At 38.4% G+C, this 22066-nt stretch overlaps 1 protein-coding gene across 2 annotated transcripts; it reads left to right on the top strand.

Moving 5' to 3' along the window:
- The first annotated feature begins 2379 nt into the window (after positions 1-2379).
- Positions 2380-21565, top strand: GOLGA5 (golgin A5). Of its 2 annotated transcripts, none has more exons than XM_030483211.1 (13): positions 2380-2495; positions 3249-3864; positions 6619-6840; positions 7901-8120; positions 8700-8823; positions 9642-9845; positions 11022-11192; positions 11844-11972; positions 13845-13943; positions 15565-15790; positions 17068-17173; positions 18441-18504; positions 20172-21565. In XM_030483211.1, exons 2-13 carry the CDS (start codon positions 3300-3302, stop codon positions 20247-20249), a joined length of 2208 nt encoding a protein of 735 aa, XP_030339071.1. In that variant the 5' UTR covers positions 2380-2495; positions 3249-3299; the 3' UTR covers positions 20250-21565. The 2 variants fall into 2 exon arrangements, with proteins under 2 accessions (XP_030339071.1, XP_030339072.1); XM_030483212.1 differs by lacking the exon at positions 2380-2495 and adding an exon at positions 2522-2543.
- The last annotated feature ends 501 nt before the right edge of the window (positions 21566-22066 follow it).

Genomic DNA, 22066 nt, shown 5'->3' with positions numbered 1-22066 from the left:
AGTTACAATATGTTGTATAGAAAATTCTTAGAGGAAACAAAGGGAGAGGGTGGGAGAAAGAACAACAAAACTTAGTACTACATACACTTTTAAGCTATCCTTACTAAGAATAAACATTTACAGAAGAGAGATAACAACCATAAGGCTTGAAGGAGTTTGAATACTGCAGGTTTGGGAAACTGAGTAACGTGATGAGAGGGAAAGAAGCTACAGCCACAAATATGGGGATATTCACAGTGTGGGAGTCCCTCTAAACAACACTCACCAAGTGTTGTCACCCAAACGCCTCTGAGAGAAAGTTTAAACAGTAAAAGGTACAGGGACAAGAATGTGAGAGGGACCTTAAGCTCTCACATGTAAATCTGACATCAGCCAAAAAGGTTTGACTTGAAACAGTGACTGAAAATGATGGAAAATAATGTCTCTAAGTCAGAGTAGCCTTACTTGGTAAGAGTAAGTAAATGTGAATTTCATTTTGTTGTTAGGAGAATTTATACATTTACTTTTAGGACTGGAGCAATGTGAACAAAGATCCGTTCTTATTCTTTTGCATGTTACATGAGCTGTATTCCTGAAACTCTCTTGCAACCTTTGCCTCAGCTGACCTGTGAGATAACTGAAGCTGCGAGACAGCCTTCCACAAAAAGTTTCATTTTTCTTCTTCTTCGCTCCCCATCATGTGCTTAATATGCAAATTAGATGTCTGGGGCTCCAGTTCCCCCTTCAGCTGATGAGTAGAGTAACTCTGAGACAGATGAAATATCATCGCAGAAGTGTTCTTTTCTTCTTATCCTACAATAAAAATGTTCTGAAATTAACTAACAGATACTTGCTGTTTACTGCAACCCCATACACACAAAGACATAGTAAAAGCCTCCTGTTTATTTGTCAGAAAAGCCAGAATCCTCCTTTCCTCCTGAATGTTCCTTTTATATAATTAATTATAATAAATATTCATAAGTATCACTCCCTATTGGAGCAGTATTGTATTCCTTGCAGGACGTTAGCAGTTTTCACTTTACAAAAGTAATTTTTGAAGGTTTGTTGGGGTTTTTTAAAACATTTTGGGGGGAGGAAAAGCTTGCCCAATAGTAGAACTCTATCCAGAAAGAGTGCTGAGCACATTCTCTATGCCAAGCCTCTTGGTTTCAGTGTATGCAAGTGCCCTTTTTTTGTCATGTAAACCTCTAAATCATGGGACTCTGAAAAAGGAAATGGGTCACTTGGGTTATCAGAAAATTGCCTCAGAAAATCCCGACAGTTATTTTGGAAGGGAAACAGAAAACTGAAAAGATTGGGGTTTTAAAGGTTAGATTATCTCTTTACTAGTCCCAGGATATTCTCTTATAAAGGAGTTCCTGAGGAGGTGGGAAGCCCTTGTCCTAACCTCAACTAATGTCTCTTCTAGGACTAGTCAAGATAACTTGTGTGAACTTTATCTGAAAAAAAAAAAGTTAAGACACCTCAGTATATTTACCTGTTACCCAAGTAAGTCACCTTTGCTTGCACAGCACCTTTCAAGTACTGTCAGCAGAAACAAGGTGATATTAGTGTTACCATACAGGACAAGTGTATGGAAAGGATTGTTGCAACAGGACAAAGGCGAGCCTCGATATTAAAGATTCTGACAGAAGTTTTGTGGATCCAGGTGGTTAAAAGGACTGCTTTTGTTACTTGTGTTTGTTGTGTGGGAACAGGGGTTGGGGTATTCCTGGAGGGGGGTCCCATGGTATCTTACATTTGCCCTTGAGGATCAGGTCATCCCCTTCACACCTTCCACAAGCTGTGCAGAAGAGAACATGAATGCCCCGTGTACTTTCTTCTGGTCGAAATTCCTATTATTTATTGGCAACATCAATGCATCAATGTCAAGATGTTTTTTTTGCCTGTAGGATGGTCTGACACCCCAACCTGCGGTGCAGAGACAAGGAGAAGGACTTCCCTGACGCAGGAGAGGGGCACCCCGGTGGGGTTCCCCGCCCTTTCTGCTCGGGGGCGGCGAGACAACCTCTATCAGGTCCACCTGATATAAACCACCATGTTTGAACACCCCGTCAGGAAAGGCTGTTTTAAACCCCTCTCTCCGCGGGGCTGGAGCTCCTCCTGCCATCACAAGGCACAACTGCACCGGCGGCCGCTTCCCTCAGAGGGGCCGTTACCGTGAGGGGCGGGGGGGGGGGAGCAGCGCGCCCGCTGCTGCTCCCGCCTCCTCAGCCCCGCCCCTCCCACCGGCGGGGGGCGTGGCCGCACGGCCGCTCCCACCCACCGCACCCCACCCCTCCCACCGCACGGCCACGCCCCCCGCCGGTGGGAGGGGCGGGGCTTGAGGCTCTGAGCTGCCCCTCGCCCCTCCCGGCGCCTTCTGCGCTTGCGCATCGCGTCCCGGAAGGCGGCCACGTCTACCGGAAGATGGGGGTGCGCCACCGGGACCGGCCCAGGGCCCTGCAGTGACCGTCGCTGCCCGGTGCCCCCTTACGGCTCCCCTCGGGGAGGAGGTGAGGCCGGGCTGTGCTGAGGCCTCCGCCGCTCCTGAGGGCCGTCGGGTGGGGGGCGGGCCGGGGAGCTGTGTTAAGGGGGGGTGGGGAGCGGGGCAGCGGCCACGCTGGACATCGCCCTCCCGCTCGGGCTCGCATGATTCGGCGCTTCCCCCTTCACGCTCGGCCAAGGGACCCTCCGCAAGCCTGCTCCGGGGTGAAGGAGCCCTTCCCGGGAGCTGGGGTGGAGGCACACGCTCTCTGTGTTGTCCGTAGGCCCCTGGTGCAAGTGAAGGCAGCAGCTGTCCCCGTGTTGGTGTCACAGAAGGGATAACAAGCTGCGAAGTTTACTGGGGAGGAGTTCCTCCGACTGCCCCAGATTATGATCTGCAGGCCAAACGCTGAAGGCTTTGTCGATATCTGTACCTGTAATAAGCATCTGGCCTCTTTTCCTCCTCCAGCCAACTTTGGTTTTGTCAGTAGAGTTTGTTGTTGTTGCAGATTGGCTCGTAGGTGGGTGCTCTGTGGCAGGTGCTGATGGCAGAAACAGGTATGGTGGCCTGATAGCAGAGTCTTGGTTTTGTCTGTTTTCCTCAGGAACTGGTTTGGTTTATTTCCATCAGATTACCAAAACAGTGAATACTGAGGGAGTAGGAGAAAAGTATTAAGATAATTACAGCACTAGTAGATTAACACAACAGTTGCTTAGGTAACCCACGTATCTTGCTTTACCAATAACCGGTCTGATTTGTAATCATTCTATGTTTTTTGCAGCATATGGTCCTGACATTTTAATTTTAGAGAGTTTATCAACAGACATCCATCATGTCTTGGCTTGCTGATCTTGCTGGAAGGGCAGAGGATCTACTCAACAGAGTCGATCAAGGAGCTGCATCGGCTCTGAGCAAAAAAGACACAGCAAACAGTGCAGTTTATGATAATAAGAATTTGGACACTGCCAATGAATACTCTGAATTGCACCAGCATACCGGAGAACTGAAATATCAGACATCATCCAAAGCATCCTTCATCTCCTCAGCAGCTGATAATATTAAACATCAAAAGGCCACAATCCTAGGAGGAACAGCAAATGTTAAACCAGCACGTAGGACGTCTTTGGAAGTTGCTTCTCCAGTGGAAAGTGTTTCCACACCCAGAGCTGCCTCACATTTTGTGAGAAGAAAAAAGTCAGAACCTGATGATGAGTTGCTATTTGATTTTCTTAACAGTTCAGAGAAAGAGCCTAATGGAAGGATGGATTCTAAAAAAGAGAAGAGCAAGGCACCTGTTCTTCAAAATCACTCTCGGACTTCAGTCGTTAGTTCTGTGTCTGCCAGTACACAGAGTGCAAAAACTGTGGAAGATAATTCCGTCAGGAGCCAAGGCAATGGTAGTTAAATAATATTGAACCTAGAGATATTTAGAACCCAAGTATGTCTAGGGTAAGGCTAGGTAATGGATTTACTGTCACTTCATGAAACATTTATTGGCAGTAGTATGTCAAATGTGTGGACCGCGGTAGGGTCTTTAACATCTTTTCATCACTGGGATGATCTTAGCTACCGTGCTGATTTGACAAGTGTAATTAATACCCAAATCTTTGGTGTTCTTGATCTGTCTCGTTGCTCCTGCTTACCTTGACCTCCCTGAGCTATGACCTAACCTTGCATCAGCCCCCATACATGCCCACTTAGAAGCACAGGCGCTGCTGCATTTGTTTGATCGCTCAGGGTCCCTTACCTGTTGTTGCCGTGTAGGAGAGTGGGTGACTTTCACCAGCTGGTAGATCATGTTGGCTGTTGCCCAGTGCACTATGTGAGGTGGTGTGAGGTTTTCTCTCTTCCACCATGGAAGAGGGATAAGGTGTCAAACTTGCTTGTCCTGCGGAGTGGGAAATTTTATGTGGATAGGCTGTTCTTAGAGCTACAGGCATGAGAGAGCTAGGTAGGTAAAGCCTTTGGGTTTGCCAGAGGTAGTTCAGTAGGGCAAGCTAAACCCAGACACCTGAAAGAGCCACCAGGTCAAGTGGTCAAAAGCTGGGGCTATTCTCAAGCTGCAAAGGAGAATTGTGTTCTTGATCAGACTGTCAATCTATACTTGGTCCTCGCTGTTGCTGTGCTACTTTACTGTTACTTATTTTGTACAATTGAAGCAAATGGTTATACTACTTCTTAATAATGTAGTTAGAATACTTTATTATTTATTCTTATTATTATTATTAGTATTATTTTATTATAGTAATTTGAGTGTGTAAAGCATTGTAAATACCTGGTTTTTTACTTAATACATTAAGTGTGCTGAAAAATTTTAGGCATAAAAAGGGGTAATTTCCAAAGATGTGAAAATTTTTGTATTTCTGGGTCTGTAACTTTTCAGTAAGGTTTGCTACTACTAGTAATAATTCAGAGATGTAAGGCCCGGCTCTATGGCCTTGCTGATTGACCATACGTATACTGAGCAAAACGTATTTGTTTTGCTCAGTGTTGCTTGTTGAATTTTCTTCTGAGGATTTTTGAGTGGAGTTTACCTTGTGGAGCTGCCAAACGAGGAAGCACACGGTTACAACGCAGGGCTTGAGCGCGCTGGTTTCAAAGTCGATTGTACACATATATCTGTGTCGTTTAAATGTTTTGCATAGCATCTGTCGAAGTAGCTTATGATACATTAGCTGTAGACAAAACCAATTAACATTGCAGTTTGTACATTGCCATTGGTATAATCTAATATGTGCTATAAATGGCTAGTTTCTTGGTTCATTAGCTCCATTAATCTATTGACTTTTTCAGACAAAGGAATGAGAATGAATTGTCTGATAATTTGGAAATTGTGCAAATGAATCAAGAGGAAGGAAATGACACTTCTTAGAATCCTTTAAATAGGAAAGGGGTTTGAGAAAATGTGGAAGAAATACTGTTACCGGTGCTGTCCATGTGTTGCTGAAAATTAATAGTCCCAGCTGACTGGGCTCAGGGTGATAGGGGCTGTTGCAGTGGTAACAAGGAAAGTGGAGCAGGTTGGTTGGTGATCACAAGGTGAAGTAAATAATGTTGTGACAGCTAAACTGCAGTCTTGCTTGGAATTAGTTGCAGTCTGTCCCCCTGGATTTTCAACTGTTGCTCAACTGGGACATACTAAGTTCACAAGTATATATTTTTGGATTGCCTGCTTGTTTGCTTATTGCGCTAAGTTTTTTATCTTAACACTGCTCCAAAGCTTCCAACTGTCTGCATGCTGGAATCAAGACTCTTACAGTGGATGTGCTGATTTCACAGCATTACTCCACGATGCTGTGTGGTGTTTGTGCACGATGGGGAAAGGCTGTTGCTCAGAATAGTACCAGGAGTCCCCTTACTCTTCTTAGTGAGGTTCTAAGATTTAAAGAAGAAGGGGGGGGGGGGCGAAAAAACTGTATTTTGGCTTCCAAATTGCAGTTTGTATTGGCAGAAAGCTTTTAAGAGTCTGACAGACTATATCTACTTCATATTTTTCACTAGAGAAAGGAGAGTTCATGCTTCTGCTTCAAATCACTGCAACTTTATTTCTCTTAGTAAAAGTGTTTTTGAAAGAATGTTTTGAGATTTATTAAAACAGAATTATGAGTAAGATGATGATTTGACTAAAATTATTCTTGAAATGCATTTTTATGTAAAGATAACACATTTAGTTTTGCTATCAAAATGGCTAGGTATAGTCATCTGAACAGATTTTTTAAAATAGAACGTAAATCCTCAAAATCTTAAGAGAAGACCAGAATGAACTTGTACTAAATATTCCCCTAATTGTTTGCTGTATATTAACTTTTCTGTTACTCTGTCAGCTTCTGAAGACAGCTCTGGGCAGCGTAGTCATAAAGAAGTGTTAATGTTTTGAAATCCCGAATTTGACGTTATGGTAATAACAACAAAGAAATTTTTGTAACTTCCATGTCTTGTCTTGCAGGATTGACAAAAATGCTTCATGGTACATGTATACTCTGTAGTAGTGCTATTTTGCGCAAGTCCCCTGGTAGAAGGAGCTCCATATTCCATTTTGATATAAGCTATTATTATGCATTTAACTACTAAATCAGAACATGGAATTGCTATTTGTATCAAGACAACTTACGAATACATATATTGGTTCTAATTTGCATCTCTCTGTCCAGAAACCCCAGACAGTTCAGATTCTGGACTGGGAGCACAAGGGGATGGCGTGAAGGATTCATCGCTAAGTGCAGTAACTAATCCTAGCCTTTCAGCTAATGATGATTTGAAATCGCATGAGCTATCCAATCTTCGCCTGGAGAATCAGCTGCTGCGGAATGAAGTTCAGTCTTTAAATCAAGAAATGGCTTTGTTAATTCAGAGGTCTAAAGAAACACAAGAAGGTACTCTGGCTTGGAAACTCAGCTGTAACTTGTTACTAAAATGCTAGTGAACTAAAAAACAATGCTATTTCTCTGTTAGTGTTTTGTATTCATAATAAAATCTTTCTAGTTAAATTTGCATGTGTGACCAAGCAAAATGATACTTGGTTTCAGAGTAATGATCTGGGAGGAACTAAAAAGCTTGTTGAACTACAAAGATAACACAAATATCGGTTAAAATGATGTGATCAATTTAGTTCTAAAACTTAAATCTTTAAACGGTGTTACCAAATGTTGCCAGTCTTAAAATATTTTTCCTGCATTTTAACAACTATTGCAAAATACTAATAGTTTTAAATGAGTAAATTCCTTTAAATACTTCAGAATCTGACTACTTTCTGGTGGTAGGCCATAATCTCTGGTGCCTAGAAACTGATAGTAAAAAAAATAAAATTTATTAATTCTGTATGACTTCACCAGCTTTTCCAAAGCCAGATGAAATGACAAATATGAAAGATGTGGATATAAATGAAACACTTAATGGTAAAACCGTGAGCAAGCTCCTGCTGTTAGGCATACAGCTGAGAGACCACGTTTTTTCAAATTAACTGTATGAGCCAGAGAACTTCAATTTCTACTGAAGTTTAGTATATGATGTTTAGTTAAAACTGGAAGCCTCTCTAAGTATTTAAGCATTATTTCAACACTGGTGTGTTTTTTTCTACTGGTTTTAGGTTGAGTTTATTGTCCCATTGAGTTGAATGAGACGTTTTATGCAGAAGCTTCCAAAGGCTTGCTTGCACAGGGGTATTTGATAGTAGGCCATTGCAAGGGGTGGGACAGGTAAAATTTGTCATCTGCATTGTGACAGAGAATGAAATGCCTGGTTTGAGATCACCTGTAGAATTTTAGGGGTTGTGCTCTGACAGTCTGGCATTTGTTATTTCTTTGTAGCTCATAAAGTTTCAGTGTTTCTTCAGTTAGGTTGTATTTAATTTCTTCCTTTAAAAAGTGTCATGTGTGCATCCTGACCTTGCAATAAGTGCTTTTATAAACTTCAGAGAAACTTCTTATTTTGTAGAACTGAACAAATCCCGGGAAAGGGTTGAGAAGTGGAATGTTGACCATTCAAAGAGTGACAGGATGGTTAGAGAACTTCAAGCTCGAGTTGATGATCTGACAGAAGCTGTTGGTGCTAAGGATTCACAGCTAGCTGTGCTGAAAGTACGGTTGCAAGAAGCTGATCAGTTGTTAAGTGCTCGAACAGAGGCTTTGGAAGCATTGCAGAGTGAAAAATCACGGTACTTCATAATTTTGTACTTCATAATTCTGCAAATAGTAATAAGTTTGAAAATTCAAGGTAGATAATTTAGTCTCTGTAAGAATAGAAATTAATAAACTAATGGGAAAAGGGATTAAATCTAGATTTGAAATACGAGGATTAAGTTTACTCTGAACCTGCTGTATCATAGCTGGCAGCGAGAACAGGGCAAATGAGTGTTAGGGGCAATTGTCACCTGATTGTTGAAGGCCATTTTGTATAAGTATTTATGTCTGTGTCAGAGGCCTGAAGTTGAAGATCTCTAGAAAATGTTTTTGTTTTGAAAAATACGTTTGCTTATCCACAAATATGAATACTTTTCTGAGTTACCTCAGTGCTGGGATATGAATTGGCAATTGGATACTCTAGAACATAGGTCAGGGAGCAGATGCGAGTCATTAACTCCAGGCTGCACACGTGTAGTCAGCCATATTCAATAATTTATTGTGTAAATTTTCAAAGCTGGTCTGAGAATCAGGTAATGGTATTTCTACCTGAAATTTACAATAGATTTTTTTATCCACCCCCCTCCCCCTTAATATGTGTGTTGTTTTTCCAGGATAATACAAGACCACAGTGAAGGGAGCAGTTTGCAAAATCAAGCTCTTCAAACTCTTCAAGAGAGGCTTCGTGATGCAGACTCCGCACTCAAGCGAGAGCAAGAAAGTTACAAACAAATGCAGGTTAGGCATCAAGAGTAAGGGAGAGTTTCAGACTCTGCTTTTGAGATCACATCTGTGAGGCTCTAACTGCTTATTCTTCCCCTTGACTTCAGTTCCTGTTCAGGGTACTAAGAGCTTGGAAGGATGTGCTGCCTGCTGAACTAAGTATCCTTGTGATGCTAGTTTACTTCTTACCTGGGTTTTTTTGAAAGCTTTGTGATTACAAGTTTCTGAGGGTTAATGCTGATAATTTTTACTGGGTTTTTTTTGATGCTAACTTTAATGTTAAAACATGTTTTAAAACTAAGTAATCAGTTTAATTTTCCATGCTATGTTGTTACACAACAAAATGTAAGACAATTTTATTATGTAACCTTGAGCATATTAAGTTGGACAGTAACTTCTATGGCAAAGATGTGCGTACATCATTGCTAGAGACTGCTTTCCACACTTAGCTTGGCCTTTGTTAGGTATAATAGCATCCTTGAAAATCTTTATCAGTGTCTTCTTGTTCTGTTTTTTTTTTTAAAGTAAATCAAAATACGGCAGATTTGGTAATATTTTTTGAGGGGAAGGCTTGCTTTGTGTTTACCAAAGATGACTGTTATTCCCTCACTGTATCTGGTGAGGGAAAGAAATGAATATTTTTACTGATATTATTTAGAACTTGCTTAAGCAAACAGGATTTCCTTCCATATAGCACTAATGCATCTTTAAGTTGGAGGTGGTAGATATGAGGTGTTATCATCTGTAGTTGCTTTTAATCTTTCTTTTTTCCTTCCTAGGTTAAAGTTGAGACTGTGTTTAAACACAAAGTATTGTTTCTTTATTGCTAATAGAATGAGTTTGCGGCTCGTCTAAGTAAAATGGAAGCAGAACGTCAGAACTTGGCAGAAGGGATCACAGTAGCAGAAAGGAAGTATTTAGATGAAAAGAGGCGAGCCGATGAGCTTCAGCAGCAAGTCAGAGTAACTAAAAACCACCTAGAGTCTGCGAAACAGGAAATGACAGACTATAAACAGAAAGCTACTCGCATACTTCAAGTAAGCATGTCTGCAAAGAAAACCTGTTTGATATGTACACAACTTTTTTGAGGTGTTATGCTTCAAATAAGATGTGTTTTGGTTTTTTTTATTGTGACCTCTAATACATTTTGGGGTGTATCTGTAATGGTGCCTATAAAGAACAGCTACCAGTCTGCATTTTGTAAATTTCAGTTTACAGATGGAGGTAAGTAACTGAACTGGAAGTTCAGGTACTGAAGTTAAAAGAAAAGTCCAAGTGAACCATTGCTCTTGCTGTGCTACGTCTGTCACTGTGTTCAGCATCCAAGAGTCCAGTCTTAGGCAGACAGATAGATGTAACTTACAATCTGTTCCACACTCAGTATTCTTGAGTCAAGAATATTGCTCTGTTCTGATTGAGGATGAAGCATAGCATATAATGGATAGTTACGTGTAAACCAAAGAAAATCTTTTTTTATATTCTGAAAGGTTGCATGTGATAAACATTTTATAAACAATGGCAAAATCATGTATTTTGTGCAGAGTTCTGACTTAAGTTGTCAAAGATACCAAGTCCAAACCTGGTCAGTTTGAGTCTTGTTTAGGAAAGTTGGCAAAATGTTGAAAATAAAGCTCTCTGTTTAGAATAATTAATTTAGTCTGATATGCAAGGGCAGGTTTTAAATCATCTTGGTAAATATGAAAAGCATGAGACCAGAAATCAATGTCAAGCTAACGTTAGGTTTACTCTGAATAAAATGGTTCATCCTCTTTCCTAGAAGAGTTATTACTGTATTTTGTTCTTATTTGGCTTTGTTGGCAGGAGAATGGATGGGCAGAAAGGGGCTCAGTTTTGTCTTTAGTGTCCGTTAGTGTCCATTAGTGTCCGTCTTCTCTCTTATGGTAGGTGGAAAGCTAAAATGGTTATCCATTCCAGGCACTTCTAAGGAGAAAAGCTGTACTCATCCTCACATAGCATAGGCTTTCAGTAAACCCAGTCTTATGGTATACAGGAAGTCAGAAAAATTATCAGTAGGGAAGTATTTTCATTTTCAACTGTGTAGGATCATTATTATCTTGGCTAAAAGAACAGGTTAAAAAAAGCTCTTTTACTGTATTTCTACATTTGAATTTCAGAGCAAAGTAATTTTGACATGTTCTAGTTGAGCACTTGTTAAATACTGCTATAAATAATACATTGATTTATTATTTCAGTCTAAAGAAAAGTTGATAAACAGCTTAAAAGAAGGCTCTGGTATTGAAGGCCTGGACAGCAATACTGCAAGTACAATGGAACTAGAAGAACTGAGACATGAGCGAGACACTCAAAGAGAAGAAATACAAAAACTAATGGGACAAATACAACAGATGAGAACAGAGCTGCAGGTAGCTATGGTTATGTACACATGTATTTGTAGTTAATCATGCATAAAGAGCTGGCTTTTTCATATGCTTTAGGGCTGTTGCTTCTACTGTTTATTTGACATAGTATTGAAAGAAGCCAACTTTTGCTTAAGGTAAGACAAATGCTTAGTGATAGCCAATTTCTTTCCATGTTCTCTCTTGCCACTTCAGCTCATGGTGGGAGGAATACTAGAGATACCACTTCCCTTGCTACTGTTTGCCCCTTTTGAGGGAAGCATTTCTTTCTAAAAAGCATGGTGATTTCTGTAGAGATCACCTATATCCTTTTCTGCAAGGGCTACTAATCCTTGAAGCAACTGTAATCCAAGTCGTCTGCAGTCATAATTGGCTCAACCCAGCAGTTGCACGCAAGCCTGCTTTACACTGTTTTACTTTCTAGACAGTAGAATGGAAAAAGTGGAGGCTTTTCCTGTTCACAAAATGTGTTTATTTTGTTACTATATTAGTAAAGATATTGTACATAAACTGACCAAACATAATTTATTCAGTACACTCTCATGTTCATTTTCCTTTGAAACAATATTGTAGGTACAACTTTTTTTGCTGTTCCCTATGGCAGATTGCCATATTGTTTGAACATTAGTGAAGTGGTAACATTCCTGTTCATTTCAGGATATGGAGGCTCAGCAGGTAAGTGAAGCTGAGTCAGTGAGAGAACAGCTTCAAGACCTACAAGAGCAAATAACAGCACATAAAATGGCCAAGCAAGAGGCAGAAGCTGAACTTGAACGGCAAAAACAGGTAAGGAATTCTTGAAAGCTGATTGATATTATTCTAGACCTTGCGGTGTCATCAGTAAAGCATTTGGCTTAATAAGAGAGTGGTTTATATGGTATTTGAGCTATTTTTTTTGTCTAGTATTCCAAAGAAATCCCTAAAAGCTTAACAACCAAACAAGCACAACCCATACTAAGCAATGGACAGGGTCTTCTGGATGCTTCTGAAAAACGGAGATCTCACTGATGTGTTAAAGAATAAACACTAGGGAGTGCACAAAATTGATCATGATCTTAAATTTTATTCAGCAGGGGAACAATCAAACAGCAGGGATATAGAAACATTGGTAACTTATTTATATCAAGAAGCTCAAATACTAAAATTGGTTTCTGTGGAACTTCCTGTGCTTAATTACTACATAAGATGTAGCTTGTAAAACAATGTTGTTGTAGTACCAATTCATAGATTTTATTTTTTTTTTTAATCCACTTATTAGTTATGCATCTAAATGTTGTTACTTCAAAACTGCTCTAAAAGACAAATTTCTGATAAGGTTTTATTGGTGAATTTTGTCAGATGGTGTTATCTTTTTAAGCAAACTCTCCCTTAATTTAAGCAGTTTTGTGTTAAAAAGGGGGGTTGGGGGGGGAAGACCTGTATTTCATGTGAACAAACTTACTCAGTAGGAATCAGACAAATGCTTTTCATCATATTAAAACATTTCTCTGTAAGAAAAAGCTCATGTAAAGAGAATTAATAATGAGGAGAGCAGGAGAGTACAGTGTACCTGCTAGGAACAATTTATCTTACAGGATTATCTGTCCTTCCAGAAATTACGTTTTAATGAGATGATAGCAGCTTGAACTAATTAAAAGGCAGGAGTTGAGGTCTGCTCTTGATGGATAGCTGATGTTTATTATACCAAAGCAGATGGTAGATTGTATTTTGTTACTCCTGCCCTTCTGATGGGTAGATTTTAATTCAATACTAATATAGAAAAAGTGAGGTGAATTTAAAAAAAAAAAAAAAGGTTATCAATTATTACAGAAACAGAAGTATTCCTTTTGCTGACGCACATTTACATGTGCTTTTAAAGTCATTGTGTACACTGATACTTGATACCATTAGGGTTTGTTCTATCTGGGAATTTCTTTAACTATTGCCATAGGGTTTGAGACTGAAGATGGAAAACAGGCAGAGGTGTTATTTTTTTGTGCACCTGATGGTTTGAAGGGAGAACAGGTTTATCTGTTTTCTGTAGCAACTGACAGCTGAGTTAGATTTACTGTTCAGTAATTTGTCTCTTACTAATATTCCTGCCCCTTTCATGTTGGTTGTGTTGATTTACCCTAAACTTTAAGGATAAATACCTTTAAATATTTTAAAGGTAAATATTTAAGGGAATATCTGTGTCATACAGAATTATAGATAGATGTGCCACTTCTAAAAACACTTCTAAAAACCGATATCTTGGATTGATGGGCTTACTTTAGGAACAGTTTCCTTCCCCTCCCAAAGCATTTCCTAATTGTTTAAGTTTTGTTGTTGACACAGTTTCAAGATAGCAATATAATAAACAGTATGAGGAAGATAAATCATGGTCCTGATGAAATTGTGTGGCTCTTAGACTAGTCTGGATTAATATTTACATTAGGTCAGTCTCCACAAAAGAGTTTAATAATAAGTCTTGTAGGCTGTGTTTTCATACGCATCTCTTTCTTTTTTTTTTAATTTTCTTTTCCCCATCCTATCCATACACTTACCTAAGATTAAATTTCAGTTTATATTTGAATGCAGCATATTGCCTCCTTATGTTCTACTGTGAAACTCTAGCTGAGAGAATGTCTCTCAAAACACATGTATGTATCTTATTTGTAATTGTGATAAATTTTATAGGAACTCCGTTATACTGAAGAAGAATTGTATCGAACAAAGAACACTTTGCAAAGCAGAATAAAAGACAGAGAGGAAGAAATTCAGAAGCTCAGAAATCAGGTACTGTGTGTGTATAGAAAATAACTTTATCACCTTCAGTTATGAAAATAGATGAGAACTATGATTTATTTTAGGTGTACAAAAGAAACATAAAGGCTTTACAAATGAGTTAGGGTACTTGTTTTCAATAGAGAGTAAGGTTTTGAGTGGAGAGAGTACAAGAAGGGAAACATGAAGCCTAATTTATAATCACATGTGCTTTTGTCTTTGGGGAGGGGGAAAAATATCATCCTGTCTCAACTAGATCTGATGGGGTGGTGCTGGACCAACATTCTTCTTCTCGAAAACTAAAAAAAAAGTTGTTGTCATTTGATTAGGTCATCATGACTTCTGCTAAGATCCTTTCAACTGGACATAAGAACATAAGAAACATCCTACAGACTCAGTGATCCATCTGGCCCACTGTTCTATCTTGCACAGTGACAGTGGGGCTGGCATGTGAACCTGGCTGCTTTCTTCACTCCCTTGTACTCTCTCAGTATCAGCAGCTGAATTAGGGATGTTGGTATTTAAGTCCCTACTAAATCCCACCAGTATGTTTATGGACCTATTTTCCTTCAGTCAGTCTAATCCCTTTTGGAACTTTCTCATACTTGTCAGCCCCCACAGTCTTCTTGGGCAGCATGAAGGCATAGGTCTCATTTTGTGTAAATTATTGTAGCATAAGGAAAGTAGTCTATATGTAGGGAAAGTGATAGTCATGTATGGTCAGCTGTGTAATTACAGTGTCAGAGGATTTGGAAATTGTGATACAAATTTCTTGAGCCCGTTGGCAGATGATTCTTCTGGTACTGCTGGCTTCAGGACTATCTGCACCTGCCCTGGTGCATGCATCTAACTTGTGATTTTGGTATCTCACTGCCTCTGCTTCCTGATGATTCTGGTTTTTCATTGTTGAAGCTACGTCTTTGTGGTATATGATGCTACAAGTGGCTGAAGTCCAAGACTGTAGTGAATAGATGAGCTATTGCACATATGGCTAATCTGGAGATTCCCATTTGATTTAAGTATTTTCTACAAACAAGTTATGTGATCCGTGTCTCCATTTGCTGTCCTTGCAGTTTCTGTTTGCTAGTACAGTCATGTTTTCTGCCTCAGTGTTCCTTGATTCTTCTGCAATGTAACCTGCATTTTCACCATTTTCATTCAAGGTTTCCTGTAGAATGGCATCAGATTCTCCCCATTTGTACTGAGTGTTTCCTTCCTCGCTTGAAAACATTTCATGTACTCACTTGTTCTGTGAAGTTGCAAGTATGATAGCCAGACTGGATTATCTTGCTATTGTCATTCCTACTATTTAAATTCAACTCTGAGGCATAGCACTGATTTTTGTGGTCAAACTTATGATTATACAGAAATGTTCATATGATCAGAGGTGGAAAATATAGGAATGCATTTTTACAGAGTTTCTTGTGTCATGTAAAATATTGTTCTAGTAACTGTCAAAATTAAGTTTATTGTGCTCATTGGTGATCATTTTGATGGTGGTATCCCACAAAAATTCTGCAGTGGGGTAACTTGATTCTCAAAGGGCTTAGATTTTTAGAGTTTTGTAATATGTCAGTTGGTCAGAATTGAACTTACTCTGATTTTTTTTTTTCCCTTTGCTTTGTTTTTTTAGCTGACAAACAAGGCTCTAAGTAGTAGTAGTCAGACCGAATTAGAAAATCGGCTTCATCAGCTGACAGAAACACTAATTCAGAAGCAGACCATGTTAGAGAGCCTGAGCACAGAGAAAAACTCACTTGTCTATCAACTGGAACGACTTGAGCAACAGCTGAAGGCTATCCAAGGCACTAGTACTAATGGACCTTCTATTAATATGTCAGGCATTGATGGTGCTGAAGGTAAATAAGGAAAGGGAATACTTAAAATTCTGTCCTTTCTGCAGTTCAGGATTTTATATTTCCTAGTGCCTTTCCCTGAAAGTCGAAGTTCATAAAGAGAAAAAAAAAAAAACCTGAAAATATGTGGTTTATGCCGCAGACCTTGTTAACAGCAGTCAGTAGCATAAAAATAGTTAAGCAGAAGCTGCTTTTTGTGTGTTGATGTCTTTAAGTAAACTTAATGCAGTCAATTTTATCTTTAGTTCTTAATACTATGACACGGTTGGAACAAACATTTACAAATCCTAACACAGGTTTAAATAAATCTGTCTTTTGGGGTTTAAACTGAATGTCAGAAGTAGGATATAAGTCTTCTCTTGTAACAAGGGTTTGGGAAGTGAGCAAGAATGGGATACTTGCTTTTGACAGTTAATTAGAATTCTGGTTGAAATCGATTTCCCCTCTGATTGCTGTTTTTATTGAAAAGCATCTTAAAATACAGTGGTTCTGCTGAGGTTGGTTTGTCTGTACTGTGTGGCAGTCACCCCCTATCTCTAGGAGAACCTCAGCAGTTGATTCATGGTTTTAAGATGTTACTTTCCAAAGTCAAAGTTTGTAATTTTACATATATGCTAAGTAACTTTTAAAGCAATGGACAATTACTAGGAGGTGTGACATGACAATCCAGACTTTTGTTTCCCTGCTTATGAAAGGCTTTTAAAAAGGGGAGGATAACTAGCAGATTGGAAATATATTTCCTTTTGGCTTGTTTTTAAGTAAGTTTGGTAAGCTTAAATTTAGTTGCACACAGGCACCGTTATCTGAGAATCTTTTTTTTTTTTTTATTAACAAAGTTGATACATAGTAAAAATGTAAATAAATAGACATTTTTGGAATATACAAGTTAGTATCGGAACTGCTATCAAACTCCTACTGCATGAGAAATAAAAGCAAAAGGAGAAACTGTGACAGTACCAAACTCATAATTTTATATAGCTGATAATAGAATTATTACTACATGCTAGAATTGAATATCAAGATGTCCATCTAGTGAGCTACAATAAATCTTAAAAATATACTAAATTGAAGAAACATTTGACTTGATTGTAAGTTTATCAAGAATTCTGCCCTCAAAACATACTTCTCTGCCCCCAGCAAAATGGCACTAATAAATCAGATCAATCACTATTTGTTACTTTTATATATCTTTGTTATACACTAATGATTTGTTTTACTTAAACAACTCAGCTGGTTTTAGACTAATGAGATTTTGGGGTTTTTTTATTCCCTTCAAATAGGTGCTCGTATGCGTAATGTTCCTGTCCTGTTCAGTGACATGGATGCTAACATGGCAGGAATGTATGGGAGAGTTCGCAAAGCTGCCAGTACTATAGATCAGTTTAGGTAAGAGTGTCCAGAGGGAATACATTTTGTAATTGCTGAATCCTTTTGCAGTTTTCAAGTGGCCCAACTTCTGTTTTGAATTGCTTTCATGAAGGTAAAAGTGAAAAATAATGAAGCTAAAGTACTGTATAAATTATTTAATATTGACCCAGTTCACTTATGCTTTCCTATGATATTAATATCCTTGGGCTTTTGCAAATTATAGTCAATTATTTAGGCAACACTCTTGTAGGTTTTGATACAAGAGAATCACTAAACTGTGTACAAAAACCCCTAACCTTTTTCATTGCCATCTTCTACCTTTCTCGCTTTGAGGGTTTGACTGTGTCTGTGATAAATACTGTAAGACTGTATAAGTCGGGGAGTATCATAGATATTCTTTTACTCCCATTTAGGCATCCTGATAAAGACAAGTTTCTGGGTTCTGGTCCTGTGCAGCTGGTTACCTTGAAAGATAATCTATTCGAGGAATTAGTAAACTAAAATCATTCTGGATCCAGCTAAAGTCTTGGCTTAATCCTTTTTCTGAGCAGTTAGGTTAATTGTCAGTGTTCACAACAAAGGTCTGCTCCAAAACTTGAATCAAATACCAATAGAAAAGCAGATTAGGTAATACTTCATAATCCTTTGAAAGCAAGATACCTTGATAGAAAGTCCTTTGTGCTTCCATGGTACTTTAATTTCATTTTGAAAAATATTAGGATTTCCATGATATGTGACATTGTAATACTAAGCTTTATTTGGCAGTATTATAATCACTTCAGTACATGGTTTTTTTAAGTGATGTTAGTGGGCAGCAGTGCACATATCTAATGCAGCATACTTGGTAGCATTGTAGCAGTAAACTTGGAAACCAAGTTTGTCCTTCTCATCTGAGAATGCTAGTGATCTATCAGGTTTTTCAAAGGAATTTAAGGTTTTATTTGCTTAAACCTTTTTGAAATGACATCTGTTAAAGTAACAAAATTTGACAAAAATATAGCATATTTGAGTTTTAAAATACCTGTACAACTCTTGAGTCTTAGCTCTTTTTCAAGAACTCGGAGCTTCGCATGTAACAGAAAAAAATAGGAGAACATGTTTTCTGGTCTGAATTCTCAACTTTCTCAATCCATTTAAGGTCTTGAATACATGAGGAAAAGTTCAAGTCAGAAACAAAGCCATGTGTATAACAGCAGCTGATCTTTGTGAGTTTGATGATTTGAATGAGACAAACAGGAATTTATTGCTCAGTGTTAACTTGTGCATTTTGTGTTGTCTTGTGTAGCATTCGGCTGGGAATCTTTCTAAGGCGGTATCCCATAGCAAGAGTCTTCGTAATCATTTACATGGTGAGTAAGCTTTCTTTAAAGAAAGCAGCTTAATACAAGATTTCCACAGCCAGTTCATATAATGTGTCTTAAATTGCAAGGTGTTTCATGTTCAGAAGGCTATATAATTAACAACTCAATGTATTTTTTTTGTAAAGTAGACTAAATAGGGCTTATATAACAGCATTTTGGAGTCATGTTGCTTGGTAGTTTTCAGTTTTTCCCAGGAATTCTTAGCATAGCAGTCTTAATGATGTGTACGTAACTACCATTTAAAAGACTATAGAAGCAGATTTTTAGTACTAAAATAGAGAATTATAGTGACCTGTTGCCAAAGTTAACCCACCACACCTGTGTGCACTGCATTTAGGAAAATGACATCTGTTACAGTTTTTTTAATATTTGGCACTTTGATTTTGTTCAGTGCCTAATAATAATAGGTCTCTAGCTGAAAAAGTAGCGAGAAAGGTTTTTCTTGCTGAATTTAAATAGTAGAAAGTTACTCATCCATACCAGGTGGATTGTCAGCCTGGCAAGTGATAAAAGTGAAATTCTTCCCTTTTCCACTGGAGGGCAGATGTCTGTCAGTTGGAGTGACCTGTGGTGAGGTAGGTGTGCAGTATACCCTGCTTGAAAATATTCCACTAGTTGAGGCTTTTGAGTCTTTGAAAAAAAGCCCACGGTGCTTGAAGAAGGCATAAGGATTCATCTGAACAGAGCTTCCGAGGACGGCTGGCACTATTTCAGGATACGAAGCAGGCAGACATGCATGAATAAAGAAAACTACAATTTCCCCTTGCAATTACTTCTTCCAGCTCTTAAGTACTGGAAGGAACAGGGCTGTTTGATTCCTAACATCTCTCTTTCTTCCTATTCATCCCTTAGACTTATCAATATATGAATAAAATGCTTTGTACCAAAACACTGAAAACTTACTGCTTAAGCTGCAGTCTGAACTGGAATGCAGTGATGGTTCATAGGAGCTGTGTATTTAACAGTCTGTGGCAGCTACCCTTGTTCAGCTCAAACCTTGGCTATGACTATTGTAACTTGAATGTTTAATTATTTTTTTTTTTTTTTTTTTTTTTTTTTTTAAGGAGATGTGGCTTATGTATTCTGTCAGTTACCTCTGTTGTAACCCCAGCAACTTCTATTCTAATTGGATAGTTTCAGTCAAATTTGAATGAAAATTAACATTCCTACAGACTTCATAAAAATGCTTCAAATTGATGCCTGTGGTAAGCAGAAGGGAAGCAGAACTCAGCTGTTTTACATAGGCTGGTAGCAACCAGTTGGCACAGGCGTAGCGCCTTACCAGTCACTCGAGGCAGATCACATAATGTGCTGGCTGGGGGCTGGATATCAGAGAGAACAGCTGCAGTTACTGGGCCATGGAGGAAAAGAGAAGCCAGAGGACATAAATGTGTAGGAAACCCGGCTGCTTTATTTTTGCTGTTTGTGTAAAGTTTTTAGTTTTCTGCAAATGGCTTCTTCAGAATCTGACTCAGCATTTCATTGCACAAATAAGAATTCCTTTTTTTAGGAGTATCTGAATAATAGGAAAAACACAATCAAAATATTTCTACAGAACTAAGTTTTATTAGCTTTCATTGAGAGCTCTCATACTTACTGCTGCTGTGAATGATGATTGACAGTGCTGGTAAGTTCTCTTTGTTTTCTTTTTCCAGGCATTGCTTCATCTCTGGGTCATGATTGTTCTTCTTACCTACACCCCAGAAATGCATGACAATCCCAGTGGCAGATAGACTGAGACAGGGCCATATGCTGTGCTAACATGATTCAGACTGGAAGCATCTCTGGAATAATCAGTCCTTGAAATATCAGCAAACTTTTCCTCCTGGTGTTTAGGAAGAATGAAAACCATCATGCCTGGTTTATCACTACTTTTCAAATACGTGTATAATATTACATAGCTTTTTCAATTTACCTAAAGGAACATCACTTTCCTGGAGAAATAAAGCTATTAAGTTAAACTGTGGTTAGCCTTTACATTTTTTGTAGATCTGGTGATTAGAGTAAAAGATAAGGCTTGCACCTATGGAGAAATGCAAAGATGTCTGACATTGCAGATGTACATGGTACAAATTATTTTAGATCATACTGGATGTGGGCTGTGGTCAGGTAATGAACTGTACTTAGCAATTTAAATAAACTTTATTCTTTCTGGTTTCTTGCAGTCTGCTTTTGCACTTCTATTTTTAACTTTGTAAATAGGAGGCCTTTCCTTAACATATTAAACTGAAAAAGGACAATGGATTGGTGCAATATCTTTTTGTAAATAAGTTTAAAAAACAAAATATTATGCATTCTTCTTAGCTTTGTACTTCTAGTGCAATAGATATATCTTTTCCCTACCAGCTGAATAGTGGGGCTGCCTATTTACAGGCTGGTATTTTAGCTTTATTACAGAAAGAGAGAGATGGTTTTGAGAAAGGTTTAAACTCTTTAGAAATAATGGTGTTTCTTTTTGCACTTGAACTTTATATATTTTAACTGCATTTTCTTATACCTCTCATTATTACATGTCTTAATCAGATCTTAGATTCATTGAAATATTTATTTTCTAAAGCTTTGGGTACTTAATTAAAACTATTTCTATACAAAATTATCAAAACGTCAAAAACTTCTCATGTCTAAACACTTACCAAATATACTAATAAAAAACGTAATCAAATATTTATTGTAAAACCCATAATGCCAAACCTACTGTAATAGTTCTGTTGCTAGACTGTGGCATTCCGTAATTACGAATTATCAATACACAATAATGCAAGGTCACTTTCTTTCCCTAAGAAATGTCTTGTTTTCGTGTGTGGTGCTCAAAGCTGCGTAATGAAAAGATGACTACACGCAATCTGTCACTCCTGCACTTAAGAATATGGTTCAGTTTTCATGTGTCTTGAACACACTAAGCATTAGGTCCTGTGCATGAAGTCTGTCGTGCTAAGTCCTATGGAAATGTTACAGTAGCCGAATGACTGTATTGCTGCTCTGATTCAGATCTTGCAGTGAAAACTGAAATGTTTTGATGAACTCAGTAATAAAAGAGCATTTGCTGTAAGCTGTGTCCCTGCACTCTGTCCCAGTTACTGAACTTTGCCTGTTGCCTCTTTTCTTTTAAGTTCTGGTATTAAAGCCATTTTTGAACCCTGGAGAGAGCTGATTGCTGTAAAAGATTGGGTTAAAGTCCTTCAAACAATCTTGTCCCTGTACATACATGGTTTGGTTTGGTTTGGGTTTGTTTGGTTTGATTTTTGTTTTGTTCTTTTTTTTGGGGGGTGGGGTGGGGTGGGGTGTGTGTTTTGGTTTTCATCTTTGGATACTCCAGTATCTTATGACAATTTGGGGAGAACATTCTTAGCAGTATAAGCCCCTTAAGAGCTTTGCTGACATCACACTAATTGCACACCTTTCTTGCTTCCTTTCTCCATGCTGCTTTTTTCCTTTTTTTTTTTTTTTTTTTTTTAATACTTTTTTTTTTAAGAGATCACCTTTTGGCATGTACAGGTAATTTTAATGTAACTTTGTAAAGCAACTACAGTGCTTCTAGAACATGTGATTA

The sequence above is a fragment of the Strigops habroptila genome, chromosome 4, assembly GCF_004027225.2.
Source record: "Strigops habroptila isolate Jane chromosome 4, bStrHab1.2.pri, whole genome shotgun sequence".
NCBI classification, from domain to species: Eukaryota; Metazoa; Chordata; class Aves; order Psittaciformes; family Psittacidae; genus Strigops; species Strigops habroptila.
Note: the sequence above shows the minus strand (reverse complement) of the source record. Positions and strands in the feature narration are given on the sequence as shown.